This window comes from Mustela putorius, unplaced genomic scaffold, assembly GCF_011764305.1.
Source record: "Mustela putorius furo isolate JIRA1106 unplaced genomic scaffold, ASM1176430v1.1 tig00000198_pilon_pilon_pilon, whole genome shotgun sequence".
In the NCBI taxonomy this organism is placed as follows: Eukaryota; Metazoa; Chordata; class Mammalia; order Carnivora; family Mustelidae; genus Mustela; species Mustela putorius.
In genome coordinates this window covers 1,762,635-1,780,941 of record NW_025421311.1, presented here as the reverse complement: position 1 = coordinate 1,780,941, position 18,307 = coordinate 1,762,635, and the positions used below count along the sequence as shown (strand labels likewise).

Below are 18,307 nucleotides of genomic sequence, written 5' to 3'. Positions count from 1 at the left end.
ACTTTGTAGGATCCTGAAAAAATTTCCTCTTGTCAGTATGATAATTCTTTAATGCTGTAAAAAGCAAGTATTGGTTATGGATAGCTGTTGAATATCCATTCCTCTGATTTGTCCAGATGGATCAAAGGGACATTTTTTGTGATATCAAAGAGAGGATTCTAAGATGACCCTCCAATGTGAATGTACAAACACAGAGTCTTATAAACGCTAAAATAAAACACAAACACCCTGGGTGTGGAATGTTTGTAACGAGGTAGGGATAGTACCTATTTAGAATTAATGTGTATGCTTCGATTTTAGTGTTTGTTTGAAAGCAGATTTGGTGACAGGGAGATTCAAGGTCTTTCTAGGAAGAGACTTGTACATGGAGAGCAAGAGGTCAATGAAGTTTGGGGAAAAGAGGAAGAGAAAAGGGACAATAACCTCGCCACATATTGGAGCCAGAACTTCAGCACCTAAAGTCGACTTTTCAAAAATTCGCAAATAAAAGAGAAGCCCAGACTTGTGTATCGCAGCTTCTGGACTGAAGACAACACTACAAGCCCATGTTTCCCATGTTCTGTGTCTTAAGGGATATGGAGAAAGAGACGACAAGGATTATCAAAATTTGTCCATAACTGTAGTTCCACAACTCAGTTTTTACCAATAATTTCAACCTCATACTTTCACTGAAAGCTGCCAAAAAGTTAAAAAAAAAAAAAAAAAAACAAGTTCAAGTTGCATTTACTTTTTCTGATGACTCTGCTAATAATAAAAAACATTTGTACATAATTAGGTAAAAAGTTACATGGATCTTCTGCAAACTATAATCATCGCAAGACCATGGTGGCCTAAACGAAACCACACTGTGATTTCTTTACAGCCACAATCCTTTGAATTTAGGGGCAGCACAACTTTATTCAACTTCATAATGGATTTTAGATATCTTTCACTTAAAAATGATCAGTCTTACACTCTATTAGAGTGGAGAGCTCATTGAGATGCCATGTATGGTGCTCGCTTCGGCAGCACATATACTAAAATTGGAATGAGATGCCGTGTATGGTCATTGACAATGTAAATGAGATCTGTTGGGTTTTGTTTTGGTTTTTTGGTTTTTTTTTTTTTAACTTATTCCAGAAGAACTTGACTTTCCCCAAACATTTTGTGTCATAGGGAAAAAATCCAACAAATTAGAACAAGGGAGAAGCCTATTTTCACAGCATCAGTGTTGGTCTTCAACTATGGATACAATTTTTGGAGCATTCCAACCTAATAGTTGTTTTTTTTTTTTAAAGATTTTATTTATTTATCAGAGAGAGAGTGGGAGAGAGTGAGCACAGGCAGACAGAATGGCAGGCAGAGGCAGAGGGAGAAGCAGGCTCCCTGCCGAGCAAGGAGCCCAATGTGGGACTCGATCCCAGGACCCACTGAGCCACCCAGGCGTCCCCCAACCTAATAGTTTTGAACGACAGTTTTACTTACCACAAGTAAATGCTTCCCCAAAGGGTTGCTATTTTTTAATGCATGTGACAGAATTCATGTGCACTCTTCTTTAAAAAAAAAAAATCAGCATTTCTACATTAAGTGGAATAAACATATTGATATTAAATCGATTGTAAGTGATAGAGTTTGAAATATGTTATTTTTTAAAGGATTTTGTCTATTTACTTGACAGAGAGAGACAGCGCGCGAGGGAACACAAGCAGGGGCAGAAGGAGAGGGAAAAGCAGTCTCTCCACTGAGCAGGGAGCACAAAATGGGGCTCGATCCTGGGACTCCAGGATTGTGACCCCAGCCGAAGACAGACGCTTAACCAGCTGAGCCCCCCAAGTGTCCCTGAAATATGTGATTTTTACAGACTCTAAGTGGTTGGGGGTTCTAACCCTGGGACGGTTAGTAACCCGTTTGAGAGGCTCTGATACCAATTCTGTGATTTCTCACATGGCATTATTTTTCTCTACGATCTAAGCCACTTGACTTCTTAATTTGAAGACGATCTGTGGGTGAGCAGCTAGCCTAGAATCTGAGGGTTCAGTAACATACATACATTTAAGATCAAAATGTTTGACTTGGTTCTGAATTCTCCCAGGTCAAAATACTTCTAATTTTTAAGTTTGTCATTTATTGCCACTTCTTTGTCATGCCCTTGTCTACGAACTAGGACAATCAAGTATTGTTCTTTCAAATATGATTTCGAATGAGGGAAATAATTTCATAGCATATTAAGACGTGAACGTAGTCTAGAACGGGCTGAAGCCATCACGACACCAATGCCTTCACTTGGCCTATTTGCTATCTGGTAGCAACCTGCCGGGGGCCTTTGGCTGACACTAGTGATGAATCCGTTGAGTCAGTCTGGAGATAACATCCCCTGTAACTATCTCTGTGTCAATTAAACGAGGTACAGGGGACGTTAAATCAAAACAGATTTATTTTTCTAATTTCTGAGGTTGAAAGAGGGTCGGTTTCCTTGAACCTGCTGAACCATGTCGTAGGCCCCAAGTAAAAGCCGTCCTTATCTGGACGAAAATTGTCTTCCACAAATTTGATGGAATGGGAGCAGGAGAACGGCTGCAGCAGCAGGAAAAGCGTGGACTCTGTCGTCAAGTACGCTTGTGATAAAATTCTAACTCACATCCGAAAGAACTGTGGCCTCGCGGAGTTACTGGTAGCCCGTGGGCGGCCGCGTTCTGCCCTTTGCTGGACGGCTCTAGTTACAACCACTTTGCAAAGCTGTGCTGGGATGAACAAGAGACACTAACACGGGCCCTCGGCACGTTACAGCTACTACTGTTACTTAGGTAAAACGGCACAGAACCAAGATATTTCTGTGAACTCTTCTGCTTTCTTCCCTGGAGGGCGGTCAGATAATCATCGCTAATCTGAAGAGCCTCCTACGGAGTATCCAAATATTGCCAGGTTTAAGGATCCGTAAAATCAGTCCACTCCTTACAAGTTTACAAAATAATCGATCGGCAAGTACTAAACTTTTCTAGGATACTGTTGACCCAGAAACTTTTCTGGCTTGTTAGATGTTTCCTTTGAAAAACACTTTTTTTTTTTTTTTTAAGAGTTCAGCCCCTGTTGATGACCCATAGGACTTGAAAGGATCTGGATTCCCCACTCCGTTCGCCAGAAAGCGTTAAGGAAAGACGCATTTTTGTTGATCACATTGTGTGTATCTGTGCGGGCTCACGTAAAAGCTTTGAAGGAAGTCTCCGTGCGGGGACAAGGATTTGGGTCCTTTGCCTCCTGGCGCCTCGCTTTCCTCCTACATGATGAGGTTGTCCGCCTTTGTGGGTATCCTGACCCCCTTTAATTGCCCATTACCCCCCTCCCATGAGAGCACAATTGACTGGAAAACATTTAATGGTGGAGAATAGTAGGTAACTTTGGTGTCTGGGGTGACGTGTGTGCCTTTCGCCCAATGGTCACTCTGGCTAATGATGGATGTCTTTGCCTCCTGGGTCCCTTATCCACTTTTTCTGGGAAGCATCCTTTTGTCCTGTGCCCCTGTGGATGCAGGGAAAGCGCACACCCTTCCTACAGCACACACTCCTTCCAGAACCACCAGTGCTGGGAAAACCAGCCCATTGACTCTTGACTTACAAAGGACCATGTTAAGCCCCAGGGAATTAAACTGAACACGCATGCCTTCTGACATGGGGGGTCGAGGTGAACGTGATGCTCCTTCCCTTAGTGACCCCGACTGCAGCATCGGAGCTGTTTGGGGCATCCTGGGCTTAACCCTACTCATTTATCTCTTTTATTCATTGTGACAGTGTTGTGGGGGACACCTGCCGAGGGCTAGGGTTTGGATCTGTGCTTCAGACACCCTTCACTCATTCAATTTTTAGATTTTTTAAAATTTATTTTCAGCATAACAGTATTCATTATTTTTGCACCACACCCAGTGCTTCATGCAATCCGTGCCCTCTCTAATACCCACCACCTGGTTCCCCCAATCTCCCACCCCTCCTGCCCCTTCAAAACCCTCAGATTGTTTTTCAGAGTCCATAGTCTCTCATGGTTAAGATTGTATTTATTTTAGAGAGAGAGAGAGAACATGAGAAGAAGGGGTAGAGGGAGAGAAAGAGAGAGAGAATCTCAAGAAGACGCCACACTGAGCGTGGAGCCTGATGTGGGGCTCGATCCCACGATCCTGAGATCAAGACCTGAGCTGAAACCAAGAATGGGACGTTGAACTAACTGCATGACCCAAGCGCCCCTTAACTCATTCAATCTTTATACATTTCTTGGCAGGAAAGTACCGTTATTGCCAATTTATACACTAAAAGAAAATCAGAATGTCTGATGGTAGCTGCAAAGGAGAGAGTCGTGCCACGGACTGGGGTGTGTTCGCTGCCCAGGCCAGGCCTTGGGGAGCTCAGCGGTGTTTGAAGCTCCGAGACTCGGTCTCTTCCGTGAGAGAAAGATGTTTCAAGACCCGCTTGATTCTGATTCCCCTCCTAGCTTGTTTTCCTGTTTCTTGTTGCATTGATGGACTTCACACGTCCTACCAGGTCACAGTTCTTAGAGTTCAGAGAATTGCCGTCTGATGGTATCAGCGGCCGTCTTGCCTCATTCAGCACCTTGCAGACGGCCGTGCACTCACCCCCTTTGTTGCACGTGTTTGTCAAATGCCTACTCTGTGTCCAGCGACCTTAGGCAGGTCGGTTAAGTTCTCTGCCTGTCAGTCCCCACATCTATCAGTTGGGGACAGTTGTGTCTCCCATGAGAGTTTGTTACCAGAAGTCACTGAGAGTTGCACATATGACAGCATCTCACAGAGAACCAGGCACACAAAAGGTGCTCAGTACCTTTCTATTTACGTTTTTAAACCCCAAAAATTCACTGTTGTCTGATTGGGAACCTGGTGACGTAGGTTAATCACTATAAATACACGTGGTAAATATGTCCGTTCTTGAGAAACTAAACCAGCAAACGGAGTCGTGAAATTCATGATTTTAAGTTTAAGATATCCTGATATTTTCTCATTAAAAGTTATAAAGTCATTGCTCTCTCCAGATTTATTTGTGCTTCCAAATGGGGGTTGAGGTGTGGAAACAGTTTTCACAATTATGGGCTGATTTATGGAAGAGGGAGTCTGAAAATCACAATGAGGTGTAATGTCCGTAAAAATGAACAGACTCCTCCTGGGGAATTTATGAACCTTGAAAGGGGCTGAGAAACCCTAGTTACTTGGTATAAAATACTACAATTACTCATCTTTTCCCCTTCCCGCCCACCCTCTCCCAAAGCCTCATAAATCTAGGGTTGTAGAATCAAAGGCTTATTTTTAGTGTTTTCCGTAACACATTGTGGCCCTTCTCCCCATGGGGCAGAGGGCGCGTCGAGCCACGTATCTGAAAGCGAGCCTTCCTGACGCCCTCTTCTCCCGGGGGCACCGCTTCTAGATTCTGTGGGTCTCAGAGCCAGTCATCGCCACGCGTCATGGTTCCTCCTTGGTAGAGCCGGTTCTCCAAGGCTAGTTTCTCTGTCCTGCACCAGCAGCAGTCTGATTCCTTCAGATAGTGCAGCAGAAAACTGGACTGAGGAGTAGGGCTACCAGTGTCCGCAACGCTCTCTGACCTTGACTTTAAGTTTATGGGTATCCATTCAGAGTCTCGGAAGTCTTCTGATTTAAGGAAAATCTGGTGAAGTCCCTACTTTACCAGACAGAAAACACCTGTCTGGTGAAGTAGGGACTTCAGTTGTTTTTACTGGCCTTGGTTATTCCAGACATCCTGAAATGGCACACATGCTCTGTCCTCAGAGATGCCGTACGTCTTTCAGCAGGATTTGGTTGAAACCAAATGGTTTTAGGAGACCAGGTTGAAACCAGATGATTTTAGGAGAGCAGGACTTAAATGACCTCCGTTCGGGCTAAGCCCTAGGAGAGGAGGAATCAAACGGTGATTAACTCTCTGCTTCCATGAACCTTATATTTTAATGGAAGAGAAACGCCTAAATAAAAGAAAGGGGCAAAGCAAGGTCTTTGAAGTAAGGGCTATGGCAGAAGGCAGAGAAAGTGTGGTGAGCCTGTAGCAGGCGATCAGAGGAGATGGAGGCTGAACATGGCTTTTGACTTGAGCCCTAGAAGATTAAAATGACATAGTCGACTTGAGTGCTAGGGAAAGTGAACTAGAATGACAAAAGCATGGTCTTAAAAAGTTACATATATATTTTTATATATAAAATATGTATTTTTTATATTTTAAATTTGTTTTTATATATAACATATGTATAACTTATATACATGTAATAGGTATATATACATGCATATATAGCCCTACTTCAAGCACACAGACTTCCCACGCCTTCAGCACATGCTGTGTGTGTGTGTGTGTGTGTGTGTGTGTGTATGGTAATATATTGGTGGTGTGTGGCTGCTAAAAGAGTTTATAAAGAATTTGAGCACTGTGAAGTCTTGGTCTGGTTGTTAGAAAATGCTTCCTGGCTCTAAGAACTTGGGGAAGTCTAATTGGAGACCCAGGGGAGTCCGGGAGATCAAGCAAAGGCTGGGGACACACGCAGCCGAGTGGCGACGGTTGGAAGACCAGCACGGCGAAAGCCGCCAATCAACTTGACCCCCAGGCGCTGACCCAAGGGGATCATCTCCCTGTTAAGCAAAACAAGCAGCAAATCAAACCTGCGTAGAGAGAAAAAAATAAAAAACAAAACCAAAAAAACAGTGCTTTCCTACATTCAGAAGGAGGACATTATTTTGTTTCGCAGAGAATTTTTGTATTCACCAAAAAAACCTTGAAATAGATTGACTGGCGCCCATGCCGTGTGTCAAGCTCGTGGGTCCTCCCGCAGGCACACATCGGAGACACTTTGTGCTCGGTTCCAGCCCGGGGGGCCCACGGGAAGAAAGCAGATACTGCAAGGGAGCAGGTCAGAGGAATGCTGTGGTTTCCTGGTGTGTAGAAAAGTTGTTTTTACGCGTGGTGTCGTGTGCAATCCCATTCCGTCGGAAGAAACAATGTTCACAGCTTGGTTAAAAAAGGCTTTAGAACTGAAAATGCTTACCCGCCACCTGAGCTTTGCGTGAGCCCCAATCGCTGGTCACAGATCACTGTAACAGATACCATAATAATGGAAGAGTCTGAAATATTGTGAGATTTATCAAAATGCGACAAAGGGGACAAATGCTGATTTGTACAACTCGTGTTGCCACACCCCTCCACTTTGTGAAAAGGGCGGCGTCTACAAGTATCTGCAAGTGTGGTGAAGCGAGACTTGACACCGCGAGGGAGGTGTGCCTATCCGGCTGTATCTGTCCCGTCCAAACGGTCGTTAGGACCCCAGCACGGGTTCCCTCTAAAGACAGATTTTTGTTATCGATCCGCTCAGCTCTCGGCGTGGGCTTGTGACCGGTTTTCATGGCTAAGGCCACAGTCTGGCAAGGGCAAAAAGGTGCTTGTCTCCATGGCTTCTTCAGATGCAGATCGTGCACAGACGTGGGCTCCTTCCGCTTGGGGGCGATGGAGAAATGCATTGTGTTGTTCGATGCCAAAGAAGAAAGTAGGCTCTAGGCGGTCAGCCAGAACCTGGCGTACTTCTCCTGCGGAACCCAATAAATGAGTGTGTGTGCTCGGGGCGCACAGGCTTGGGGGTTCGTCACCGGCAACATCTTGAAAATGGCAGGTCACGGTCTGTCACAGACTTGGGAAACCTGGTCCTTGGGACAGCGAGTGGTCCTCCAGTGGGGAGACCCCAGCATGGTTCATGGAAGCTGTTCTTTGCCCCCACAACCCCCTGCCCGCCTTCAGATCCTCAGACCACAGTCAGAAGCGTGCAGAGGCAGGAGAAAGCCTGGATTCAGACTCTAGCCTGGGCGGCTGGGATCATCCAGACCAGGCTGACTATCCATCCTGTCCTGCCACACTGGAGCCTCCGTGGGTTGGAGACTGAATGCTCTCTCCTGCTTGACACGTCCCCAGTGTTCAGACCCCAGAACTCATCACAGCACAAGGATCTCCAGCGAAGGACCTGTGTTTGAGGCCAGGGCTACAAAAAGAGGGCCTCTCCCACTGCCCTGTGCCGGGCCCCACATTGGACTAATATGTCCAGGGAAAGCCTCTGAGGACAGTGGCCCCTTCTCGGCCCTTTGAACAGATTGTCAGTGCCCAGCCTGGAAAACTGATGTCGAAGATCCATGGAAAGACAAGACTCAAATTCAAAAGGACAGCAAAAGAAGAATTGTAACATTATGTACACCAGGGTGAAATAAGGGAAAATAGATGAAATTCCAGGGCCCTTGAATCACATTGGGGACTTCCTTGCTGCCCTGTCCTGTTCCTGTCTGGAGACCGAAGCAGGAATGGAAAGCAAAGCCCTCTCCCTGGATCTCCCTCCAGAGGCTCAAGCCAAGCCCCCATCCTGGGAGGCCCCGACGTTTGCTCACCACTCCGCCTGCTGCCCGGCGTCCTGCTCCGGGCGCCGCCTCATGCGTCCCCTTTGACGGAGAGCTCAGTGTCCCCTGCAGAACGCCCACAGTCACGTCTGCAGCTGTTTGCATCTGCTCAGAAGCACGTTTTATGCCAAGTTCTATATTGAGTGCCTTGGTGGTTTCAGTCCCCAGAGACACAGGGCTGCTGGATGCCAGGGAGTCAGCCCGGGCCACAGCCAAAGTGATCACTTTGGTGACCTGAAGCTAGAATGGATGGCGTCGTACATCTCTTCCCAGTGGGCAGGGAACCGGGGGTTGGGGGGGGACCAGTGCTGGTCAGTAAAGCACTTACGTGATGTGAAGAGTCCTGCTTCCAGACAAGGCAGGAGGACGTGCCTCTCCCTGGTTTGCTGAGGGCACCTTGAGGCTTAGCTACATCTCCGGGAGAGGCATGCTGTCTCGGGGCTCTGGGCTATCCCGGGGAGAAGGCTGCACCTGTTCCCGCCCCAGACATCCTGCGGCACCAGGGAGCTCTTCTTCCTTTGGTTTTCAGAGACAGCCATGCCCCCGTTCTCCTAGATGTGCCAGAAGCTGGGGCCAAAGGGGGAAGAGCTCCGAAGCCCAGTGTCCCATTTCCCATTCGCCTTAACAGGGTGGGGGGACGGTGAAGTGCGGTGATGGGTAGAAGGTGCCTCATGGGGGGCTGACCTGGAGACCCTCAGCACGCGCCCTCCTGCCTGTCCCCCTCTGCCTTCCTGCACCCCAACCCCTTCTCCTCGCTAACAGCACCTGTTGACTGCTCAGCGGTCGACCAGATAGACCCCCATTAGCATCCTCGGCAGCTGCAGCCGCCAGCACAAGCCCCATCCATGGCGTGGCACTGCGCCAGCCAGCGTCACTGTTTGTCTCAAGGTGACACTTGGAATGGATGACGGCGGTGCTTCCTAATGCATTTACGTAATCCTTCCTGCTTTGCTGGCAGTTACTTCCAGGGCTTTAGCAGCAATAAAACTGTTCCTTTCCCAAGACACAGTTCACTCGATTTAAATCTGGATTGATTATAGCTAAACTTAGGACACGTCTTTACAAAGGAAGGAAAAAACCAGCCATACATGATGCACAGAAGTTATTCAGCATTCCTTCAGCTGCCCCTTCCTGCCTCCCCCCCCCCCCCGTGTCGCAGGCTCAGCATAGGGAAGCTGGTGGGGGTGGGGGGAGTTCCCTGCCCTGGAGATTCAAAGCCCAGTCGCTCCTATGGAAAGGCTCTCGAGGCAGGGCATTAACCCAACTGCCATTAATTCCTTAGTCAGGGGGTCATCTGCCCATATCGCCAGACTGTCCGCTGACTTCGTGGTGTGAAGGGGACCCCCTCATTCCCGTGAGCCTCCCTTGTTTTGGGTTTCCCTCCCCTGCATTCTCCGGACAGCATCCCTAGCCTCTAGCTTTGACCCCAAAAGAGCACGCTCACCGCTCCTCAGCCGGTTTGGGTTTAAGACTAAGACGCTCGCAGGCGGGAGTGCAGAGGCAGCCTGGGTGTTTGCTGTCTGCTCGCCTTTGTGGGATTCCTCCCGGGCCCTCTAGGGCGTGGTCGGGGGCATGTACCCCCAAGTGCATAGAGGATTAGCTGGCTTTTGCAGAACACTGATTGGAACCTGTGTAAACACAGTACTATAAATTTAATTCAAGGACATACTGTGACTAGAATGTGAAAATTGGGGGTGTTGGTCTTAATTCACAAAAGTCCCAGTAACCATACCCCCTTGGTTGTCAGTGACCCAGAGTCACGACCAACAGAGAGAACCAGAGAAAGGCCTGGATTTTTTTTTTTTTTTAACCATTTGACTTGAAAGGGAAAGATCAAAATGAATCACGAAGAATAATCCTAATCAGCACTGACTGTGTGCCAGGCACGCTAGCGTCAGCCTTCGGTATTGCTGTGGGACAGGTGAAGTTCTGCTGTTGACATTTCCTAGATGAGGAAACAGAGGTTGGAAGCAGCTGGGTGCCTTTCCAGCTCTCGGGAGGGAGGCAGCCACAGCTTTGGGGCAGAGCCCAGCCCTTGTCCTCTCTCTGTGCTGTAGCCATCTAGGATGCAGGGCACAAATACGCCTCGATACCCACTCCCCAAAATGCCAGCTCCGTGGACATTTTGGTTGACTTTGGAGTCAAAATGAAATTAAACCCTTTTCTTCTTCATACTTCCCTGTAAAATTGCATCACCAGCCAAGCATAATAGAGTAGTTGTCCCTAATGCATCCCTGGTAGACTTCAAATTATATCTAAATCATGGTTTAGAGAATCATGGTTTAGGTTTTATTGGTTTAGGTTTTATTGAGAATTGAGAGGCCATGTATTTTGGGGGTTTTGTTTTGTTTTGTTTTGTTTTTAAGATAAAGGCAGTTATTTTAAATTGCTGAACACTTCATTTTCTTTCCTCGGAATTCTTTTTTTATATTAAAAAAATATAAGGAAATTGAACCAAGATAAAGATTTAGCCTTGTTTTTGAGGCTTTTGTTTTTTCTTTGTTGTTGTTATTTTTTTCTTTTCAAGCAAATAAATACTTTTATTAACATGGTAATTTTTTTCTTTCTAATACACATAGTATTATAATATTTATTATATATAATTTATTAAATTATCTGATTTATTTTTTTTTTGAAGAGTAGATAGGATAAAAAGAGAATCAGATTTTCCACCTTGCATGTGAGGTTAATAAATGAGATCCCAAGGACAGATTCAATGTCTGCATTAAGGTCATTGTCACATCTTCCCACACGCTTCCCAAAAACCCATGCTGGGAGTTTTTGCTTCGGGTCAGGTGCTGGCTCACACCTGTGTGTGTTTCTTACAGTCGACCTGGACAGGCTCAATGATGACGTCAAGCGCTACAGCTGCACTCCCAGGAATTATTCCGTCAACTTAAGAGAGGAACTGAAGCTGACGCACGTGGTCTTCTTTCCCCGCTGCCTCCTCGTGCAGCGCTGTGGGGGCAACTGTGGCTGTGGGACTGCGAACTGGAAATCCTGCACGTGCAGTTCTGGGAAGACTGTGAAAAAGTATCATGAGGTATGTCCTTCTCAAACATGCATGAGCTCTTTCCAGCTGGAAATGTTAGGGTAGGGTGCTGGACGACCAGGCCATGGGTTACAGTTGTTCTAGTTGTTCACTGCACAAAGGCAGCCATCTGGAAGGATGACTGGGAGCTGAAATTATACATGAGCTAAACTGACCAAGCCAAATGCCTTAGAGGGGCTAAGTACCTCCTGAAAGATGGACTCTTTTCTCTATTCTTCTTTTTTTAAAGATTTCATTTATTTATTCATTTCAGAGAGAGCAACAGCAGAGAGGTGGGGGGGATCGAAGGGAGAGGGAGAAGCAGACTCCCTCCTGAGCGGGGTACCCATGCCAGGCTTGATCCCAGGACCCCAAGGCCATGAATGAGCCGAAGGCAGACACCTTACCGACCGAGTCACCCAGGTGCCCTTGGACTCTGTTTTCTAATCATCAGAAAGCAACCTGTGGGACAACATCCTTGTTTATTTATATGATCAAATGCATGATGCAGTGATTCAGAGCTCACATGACCTCTTTGTAGTAATATGTGGTATTTGTAAAGGCTGTCATGGCAAAATTTAGGTCACTTTAAGAAAAATCTAAGGGCCAAACCTGAATGCAGTCAAGCCCTTAAGAAATTTAGGAGAGTGAAGATAGCAAAATGTAAATTGACAGAAGATGTTTAGAGAGACTTTTTAATTCTCTAAATAGGATATTATTTTTCTTCTAAAAGTACCATTTTTTCCTAAAGACTACTGAGTGCTACCTGGGAAATCAGCTGTGAAAGTAGGCAAAACTAAACAAAAGTAAATATGAAGATAAAAGAGGAATAAAATTTAGGGAGAACAGAGTTCTACAGAACCCTGTGTTTCTGACTCTGTGTTCCTATCACTAGTAACACTGCTTATCCTTTTTGAACACACAGCACTTTATTGAGCATTAAAGGATTTAAGGGGAGCTCAGAGCTGTTCCTGACCTTGGCAGCACTCTTACTTCCCAATCGTGGGAGTATTTCCAAGTCACAAATATGGAGACTCCGTTTTCACATATGTGAAATGAGACTAAGACATTATAACAGATAATCACTTATAGAGTGGTTCTGGGGCTCAAATAAAATAGTGCATATGGAATGCCTTTTGTAAGATGTGAAACGTCATACCAAAATGTGTTTAAGAACATAATCTAAACAATTAAGCAGACATTACCATGAGAAATGATTGTTTGCGTTGCTTTTCCTCTTGTATCCACCAAAACAAAGGAGTAAAGTGTGCCCCCTAAATAAAACCTTCAGCTTTTAAAAGGTGTTTTTTTTTTTCTTTTTTTAGTCCTGAAAACAGTAAGTCAATACAAACAAGTTTAAGGAGGTGACGGGAGCTAAATGAGAACGGGGACGTCATAACTGGTATTTCCAACTTGGGAAGTGTAGGAAATTAAATGCCACAGGGACCAGGCTTACCTCACATGGGAGAAACACTTTATTTCAGACTTCCATGGAGCTTATTTTCTTAGTCATAAGAATTCCTTACTCCACCCTGCAGTTTTCAAGGGGAACCAAAAAAAAAAAAGTTCTCCTGTCCAGAGAATGCTATAGTCTGCGTTCATTGTGTTTTATTTTTGTATGACCCGATGAACTCTAGATAGGATGTTGTCCTTTGCATCTAAGAACCTGAATTTTGTAATGTTTAGTCAGACCCTGAGGATTAGTGCCGAATACAGTAATCAGGCTAGAATTAAAATAATCTAGCAAGTGACAAGATCACTACCTAGGCATAAATGCAGAGGAAAAACAGTTAAGTACAGGCCTTTGATCTATCTGTAGAGTGTTTTATTTTCCTCTGGACTCCACTCAGTTTGAAGTTACAGCTTCATGTTTTATATTGTTTATTGCAGAAATGGCAGAGTTGAACGTGCACACCACCCCTTTAAAACAAAACAAAACAAAACAACAAAACCCTCACATTCCAGACAGTGAATGCTAAAGAACTCTAAAGGGTCCTTTTCTTGCTTCTTTTCTTGTCTCTGTCTGCCCACCCAAGAGGTTACCTGTAAATTTCTGTTCACAATTAACATCTAGAAAGGGAAGCCCTTGATCTCTGCTCATCACAGGAGCAGGTCTGAGATGCCAGCATCTTTTTGAAGCTGCTCTCTGAAGCAGCTCTTTGAAACACTGTAGTTTAGTATTTTTACTTCTGGGGTCTGCAGAGCTCTGCACGAAGTCACTCTGCCAGGCTCTGGACAAAGGGACAAAACAACATCGATCACTCTCTCAGCCGCCACATACCTGACACAAACATGTCTGGCTCCTTGACCCCCCGGCTCCTAAAATACCTTGCAACATGTCACAGTGATCCCTCTGCTGAGTGCCCCCGGGAAAGAGTAGAGACTTGTTCTCTTTCCAGCAGTGGGGGCGGCTTGAGCCTGGCTCATTAGGGAAAAGTCCTGGTTCTTTTTTCTATTCTGTATCTGTGCTCTAACCCAGAGACACAAGAAATCAGTTTCCCCAGCTGCTGCTTCTAACTGATGAGATGTGAAATGAGTTTCCATGGGCCGTGAGCACCCTTAAGGGGTAACTGGAACTTGTCACATAAGCAGGCCTGTGTGACTCTGCACAAATATTTCAGCACTCAGCGTTTAAAGCATAAAATGGGAAAAATTATAAAGCTCCTAATGAAGCTTAGATAATTGTTCTGTTCTTGGGTCATGCTGTTTCCCAAGCAGGGGGTTGAGCGAGTTTCCCCCCAGCCCCACCAGTACGATACAGTGTTACCTTCTTTATGATTTCCTGTTCTCCAAAGCTGGTAGGTATCCTTTAAGGCATTTTCCCGGTTTGCTAATAATAGTTCTTTGCAGCCTCTTGGAATGCATAGGATATAAAAGTTACTTTGGGGTAGTGAGTTTTCAGAAGGAAGTTTCCAGAGAACATACCATGTAGATGCTGTTATTTCAGGTCCCATCTTGCCTTGATAATGTGCCATGGAGAAGCAGGATTTTCCCCAGAAATAAGGTTACCTTAGCGGTTTGTCATCCTCTGGTTCCCATCAATGGACATTCGGGCAACAGCCAAAAATTCACGAAGCAGCAGAGAGAGAGAGATCAGAGTTAATTTCTCTGTCCCTCCTCTCGTGATTTTGTCGCTATGCTGCTGTAACTGTCCATCGTGTCGAGTAGAACTTTCTACAGTGAAGGGAGGGTTCCCTCCCTGCCCCCCCAGTATGGCAGTCGCTGGTGACATGTGGCTAGTTGGCACTTGACGAGGACCTGACACAAACAGGAGATCGGACTTTGAGTTCTATGTGATTTTAAGTTATGTAAATGTAGATAGCTGCACATGGCTGGGGGTTGCCGTATTGAAAAACACAGCCTAGACCCATCTCTGTTTCTGGACTAAGTGGAAAAAAATAATGACTTTAGAAGATTCTTTTTATTTTGCTCAAGAATTTTATATTAAAAATCTGCTTCCTATTAACAGCTTAAGAGTCAGGACGTGTAAGCACATGTTTATATATGAAAAGAGATTAATTAGAGGTTTTAAACTGTTGAGTTTTAGACTTGGGATAAAATAATCATACTTTTAGGTTTTTACATGTTTTAAGCATCTGGTATAGAAACAAATTTAGCTAAAATGGGAAATTGAGATCAAAGAGACAGGAAACAAAATGAGTTGGTGAAGAGTTTCTACTCTGTGGCAAAAGCAATGAGATTTGGGGTTATGATTCTAACCAACCATAACAAAAGTCAAGGAAACTTGGTTCCTTTCTCTGGAAATAGCATTTCTAACGTAAGGAGAGTCTCCCTGCTTCATCCTCTTTCTGTCTCTTTGGGTGAGACTGTGAGACCACACTCCCGGGGGCTTTTCCTGTGTTTGCAATGAGCTGAGGCAACAGAGCACAACACTGTCTGACTGGAAGGAAGATGTGGCCCCTGGTTCCAGCTCTGCCGTGTGGAAGGCAGCCTAGGGGCCTAGGAGTTCCTCAGTTCATCCCCACAATAACCCCCAATTTGGGGTTCCCAGGCAGACTTGAAATGACATGGCATCCGTTAACCATGACACCATCCTACCCCCCAAATCCTACCTTACCTTACACAAGGAACAGAAGCAAACTGGAGGTGGCAGTGCTAGGTCAATGTAAAGGAGTAAAGATAGGATCGGACAATCAGCAGTTAATGCTGATGGAGAAATTCACTCACCCATCAGTGATAACAGTGACACTTGGCTCATGGGGCTACTGAACAGATGTGAGGGCAGAAGACTGGAAAGTCCAGAAGAGATATGGGTGGAGTTTTCTGAGAGGTCTGGCTTCCCTGCAACCTCGATGGCTCCCTGAGTGAATGGACCCTGCTTTTCATTACAGCCGAATGCGCACATTCCTTCCCTTGTAGACCTAGCTTCCTGCCATCGCTTCGCACACCTGCTTTGGGCCATGCTCCCCCTCAGGTAGACAAGACCATCTGTGACATGAATGGTCATCCCTGCCAATTCTGCACTCTGAATGTGGTGCCCAGTTAGCCTTCCATTACATTTTCCACAGTGTGTGGACATGAGCCCTGTAAGGTGCTGTCGGAATTATGGATGAAACTGCTTCGCTCTTTCAAGGCTGGACTGCAGCTGAGTGCACCCCCACAGTAGCCCCCGTGTGCTCCCAGAAAACATAATGTCTACAGAGAGCAAGACTGGATTTTCAGTATTCATGAGTGTTTTATGGACCCTGACTACAATCCCAGCCTTTGGTCACCTGCAGACTTCATCAGCCAGGGAACTGTTCCTAAACACTGTCGTCTGTGTCTTTCTTCCTGAGTACCCTATCTTACCACATGCAGTCAGTCCTTCTGCTGCGAGGCTCCGGTCTGCTGGGACTGCTGCCCGCAAGCTCGGTAATTGTCCAGGCAGAAAATAATGTGTTATCCCTTCTCGAGATGTTCTCGTTCATAATCACTTAGGTTTCAGAAAAATGGTCTAGCAGCCCTTAAAAATCTAAACTCTCTGCACATTTTTCATGAAGTCTAGAAGCATGGAAAAGCTCAAAAGGGAAACAAAAATAGGAAGCTTTTTTCTTTCTTTTTTTTAAAGATCAGAAACTATGTATATGGAGTACAGCCTGCTTTAAAAGTTGGGAACAATCTTAAATAAACTCTTAATGGTTCCAGCTCATACAATGCATTTGTCCTGAAATATGTGTTTGTGTTCCTATGTCAGCCATTAATCTGAGAACTATTAAAGGCATTAACTTTTTTTTTTATATATTCCCAATCAAGAAGAACCCAACTCAGCAGATAGCTTTTCTGCCTAGTCTTGTTTTATTAGTGGAATAGCTTTATGGCAATGATTCATTCAGTGGTTTATTGGCAACGAGGCGAGTAAATGAAGTGAAAAATCTTTCGTGATGTGGTAATTTGCAGATTGAGCATCTTTGACTTTGTGTAGCGTTGCGCAAGCCACCACCCGGCTTAGTCCTTCTCCAGTTAGTCCGAGTCAACTTTGCTTGGACTCGCATGGTTCTCCGGGTGGTGGAGAAGGCTCAGGGTTTCCACCCACAGGTAGTAAGAAGTGGCTGGCGGGTCGTCAGTGGGCTTTTACTTTGGGGTGCGCTCGCAGCTGTGAGCCCTAGCTCAGAGAATAGGAAAGCATTTTGGGATGGTCTTATTAGTATGTGTCCTTCGGCAGCTGAAATTAATTCAGTGGCTCCTTCCTTCCCTTTAAAAGTGAGCAGATAACCTATAACCAGCCAGTTTGCCTTCCCAGATAAAAGCTTTTCATTTCTCTTTTAACTTCCCATGCTCTCTCAAGTCAGTTTTGCTTTCTTCCTCCTCTCAGTGCGGCGTACCTGAACCTCAGACTATTACATGGTCTGAAAGCTTTGAACATCAGCGCCGTGATCAGCTGGGAAAGCAGTCGATTTCCGCTTTGTTCAAACAGTGCTTTCCGGTCTTGTCTGGGAGAGTGTCTGCCAATTCATTTTTTTCTCTTCTTATCAGCAAAACCCATATATACCATGCTCGTGTTCCTTCATATAAAACACAGGGAAAATCCCTGAACCATCAGGAGATGGGTTAGAAGAACCACCTGGGCTCTGTGCTCACGCCGTTGCCAGGCTCTTCTGTTGGCCGTCAGATGAGAACTCGAAGAGCCCCGGGAGTCCAGCGGCCGGTCATCACTGCTCATTAGGCTCTTGTGACAGTCATGCTCTTCAGACACTCACATCTTGGGACTCACTTCCTTCCCCTCCATCTGCAGAACCCTCAGTCTGGTTAACGTAGAGTCTTGGACAATAGCGACTCATGCACATCGAAGAAGTTCTCAGCAAAGCTGTGGGACTCAAGCCTGAAACGCCTTCCAAGCGCGCCGGCGGGGCAGAGCTCAGCTGCACTTTTGGGCCATCACGGGTGGGGCTGTTCAGTACCCAAAATGTCAGACATTCTGCAACCACTGTTGCTGGGTGGGTTTTTTTTTGGGGGGGGGGGATCTTTTGGGGTTTTTTTGTTTGTTTTATTTTTTAAATGAAGAAGCAGAACCCTCAAGTTCCCAGCAGGTGAGCACATGGTGACCACACACGGAAGGCACAGACCACTGTGATTCTGCTCTTGGTATTTCAAATTTTCCAAAACTGTGAAAGCGTTACAAGTAGCCCAAAGCATGGGGCCCTGTTTGTATGTCTGGCCCTGGCGTGTATGTCTATCCGCTGTGTCTGTTGGAGGTGCAGGGAGGGAGGTGACAAGAGGAGATGCAGGGGGGAGGTGAACAGGAGAGAGCAGGAGCGTCCCGGGCTCCGATGGCACCGCCCCCGGCCCGGGGGTGCTGCTTCACCCTCCGCTGTGTGCGCAGACTGCCCACGAGCCGTCCACACGTAAGTTCCCATGGCATAGGCGAGCTCAGC

The 18,307-nt window shown here is 45.9% G+C and overlaps 1 protein-coding gene across 2 annotated transcripts in view; it reads left to right on the top strand.

Annotated features, from left to right (window-relative positions):
* Window positions 1–18,307, top strand: part of PDGFD (platelet derived growth factor D) — a 220,243-nt gene that overhangs the window by 197,170 nt on the left and 4,766 nt on the right. For both annotated transcript variants that reach the window (XM_004764448.2, XM_004764447.2), the window contains exon 6: window positions 11,233–11,447. In XM_004764448.2, the coding sequence (XP_004764505.1) occupies window positions 11,233–11,447 (215 nt within the window). The remainder of the gene's footprint in view (window positions 1–11,232; window positions 11,448–18,307) is intronic.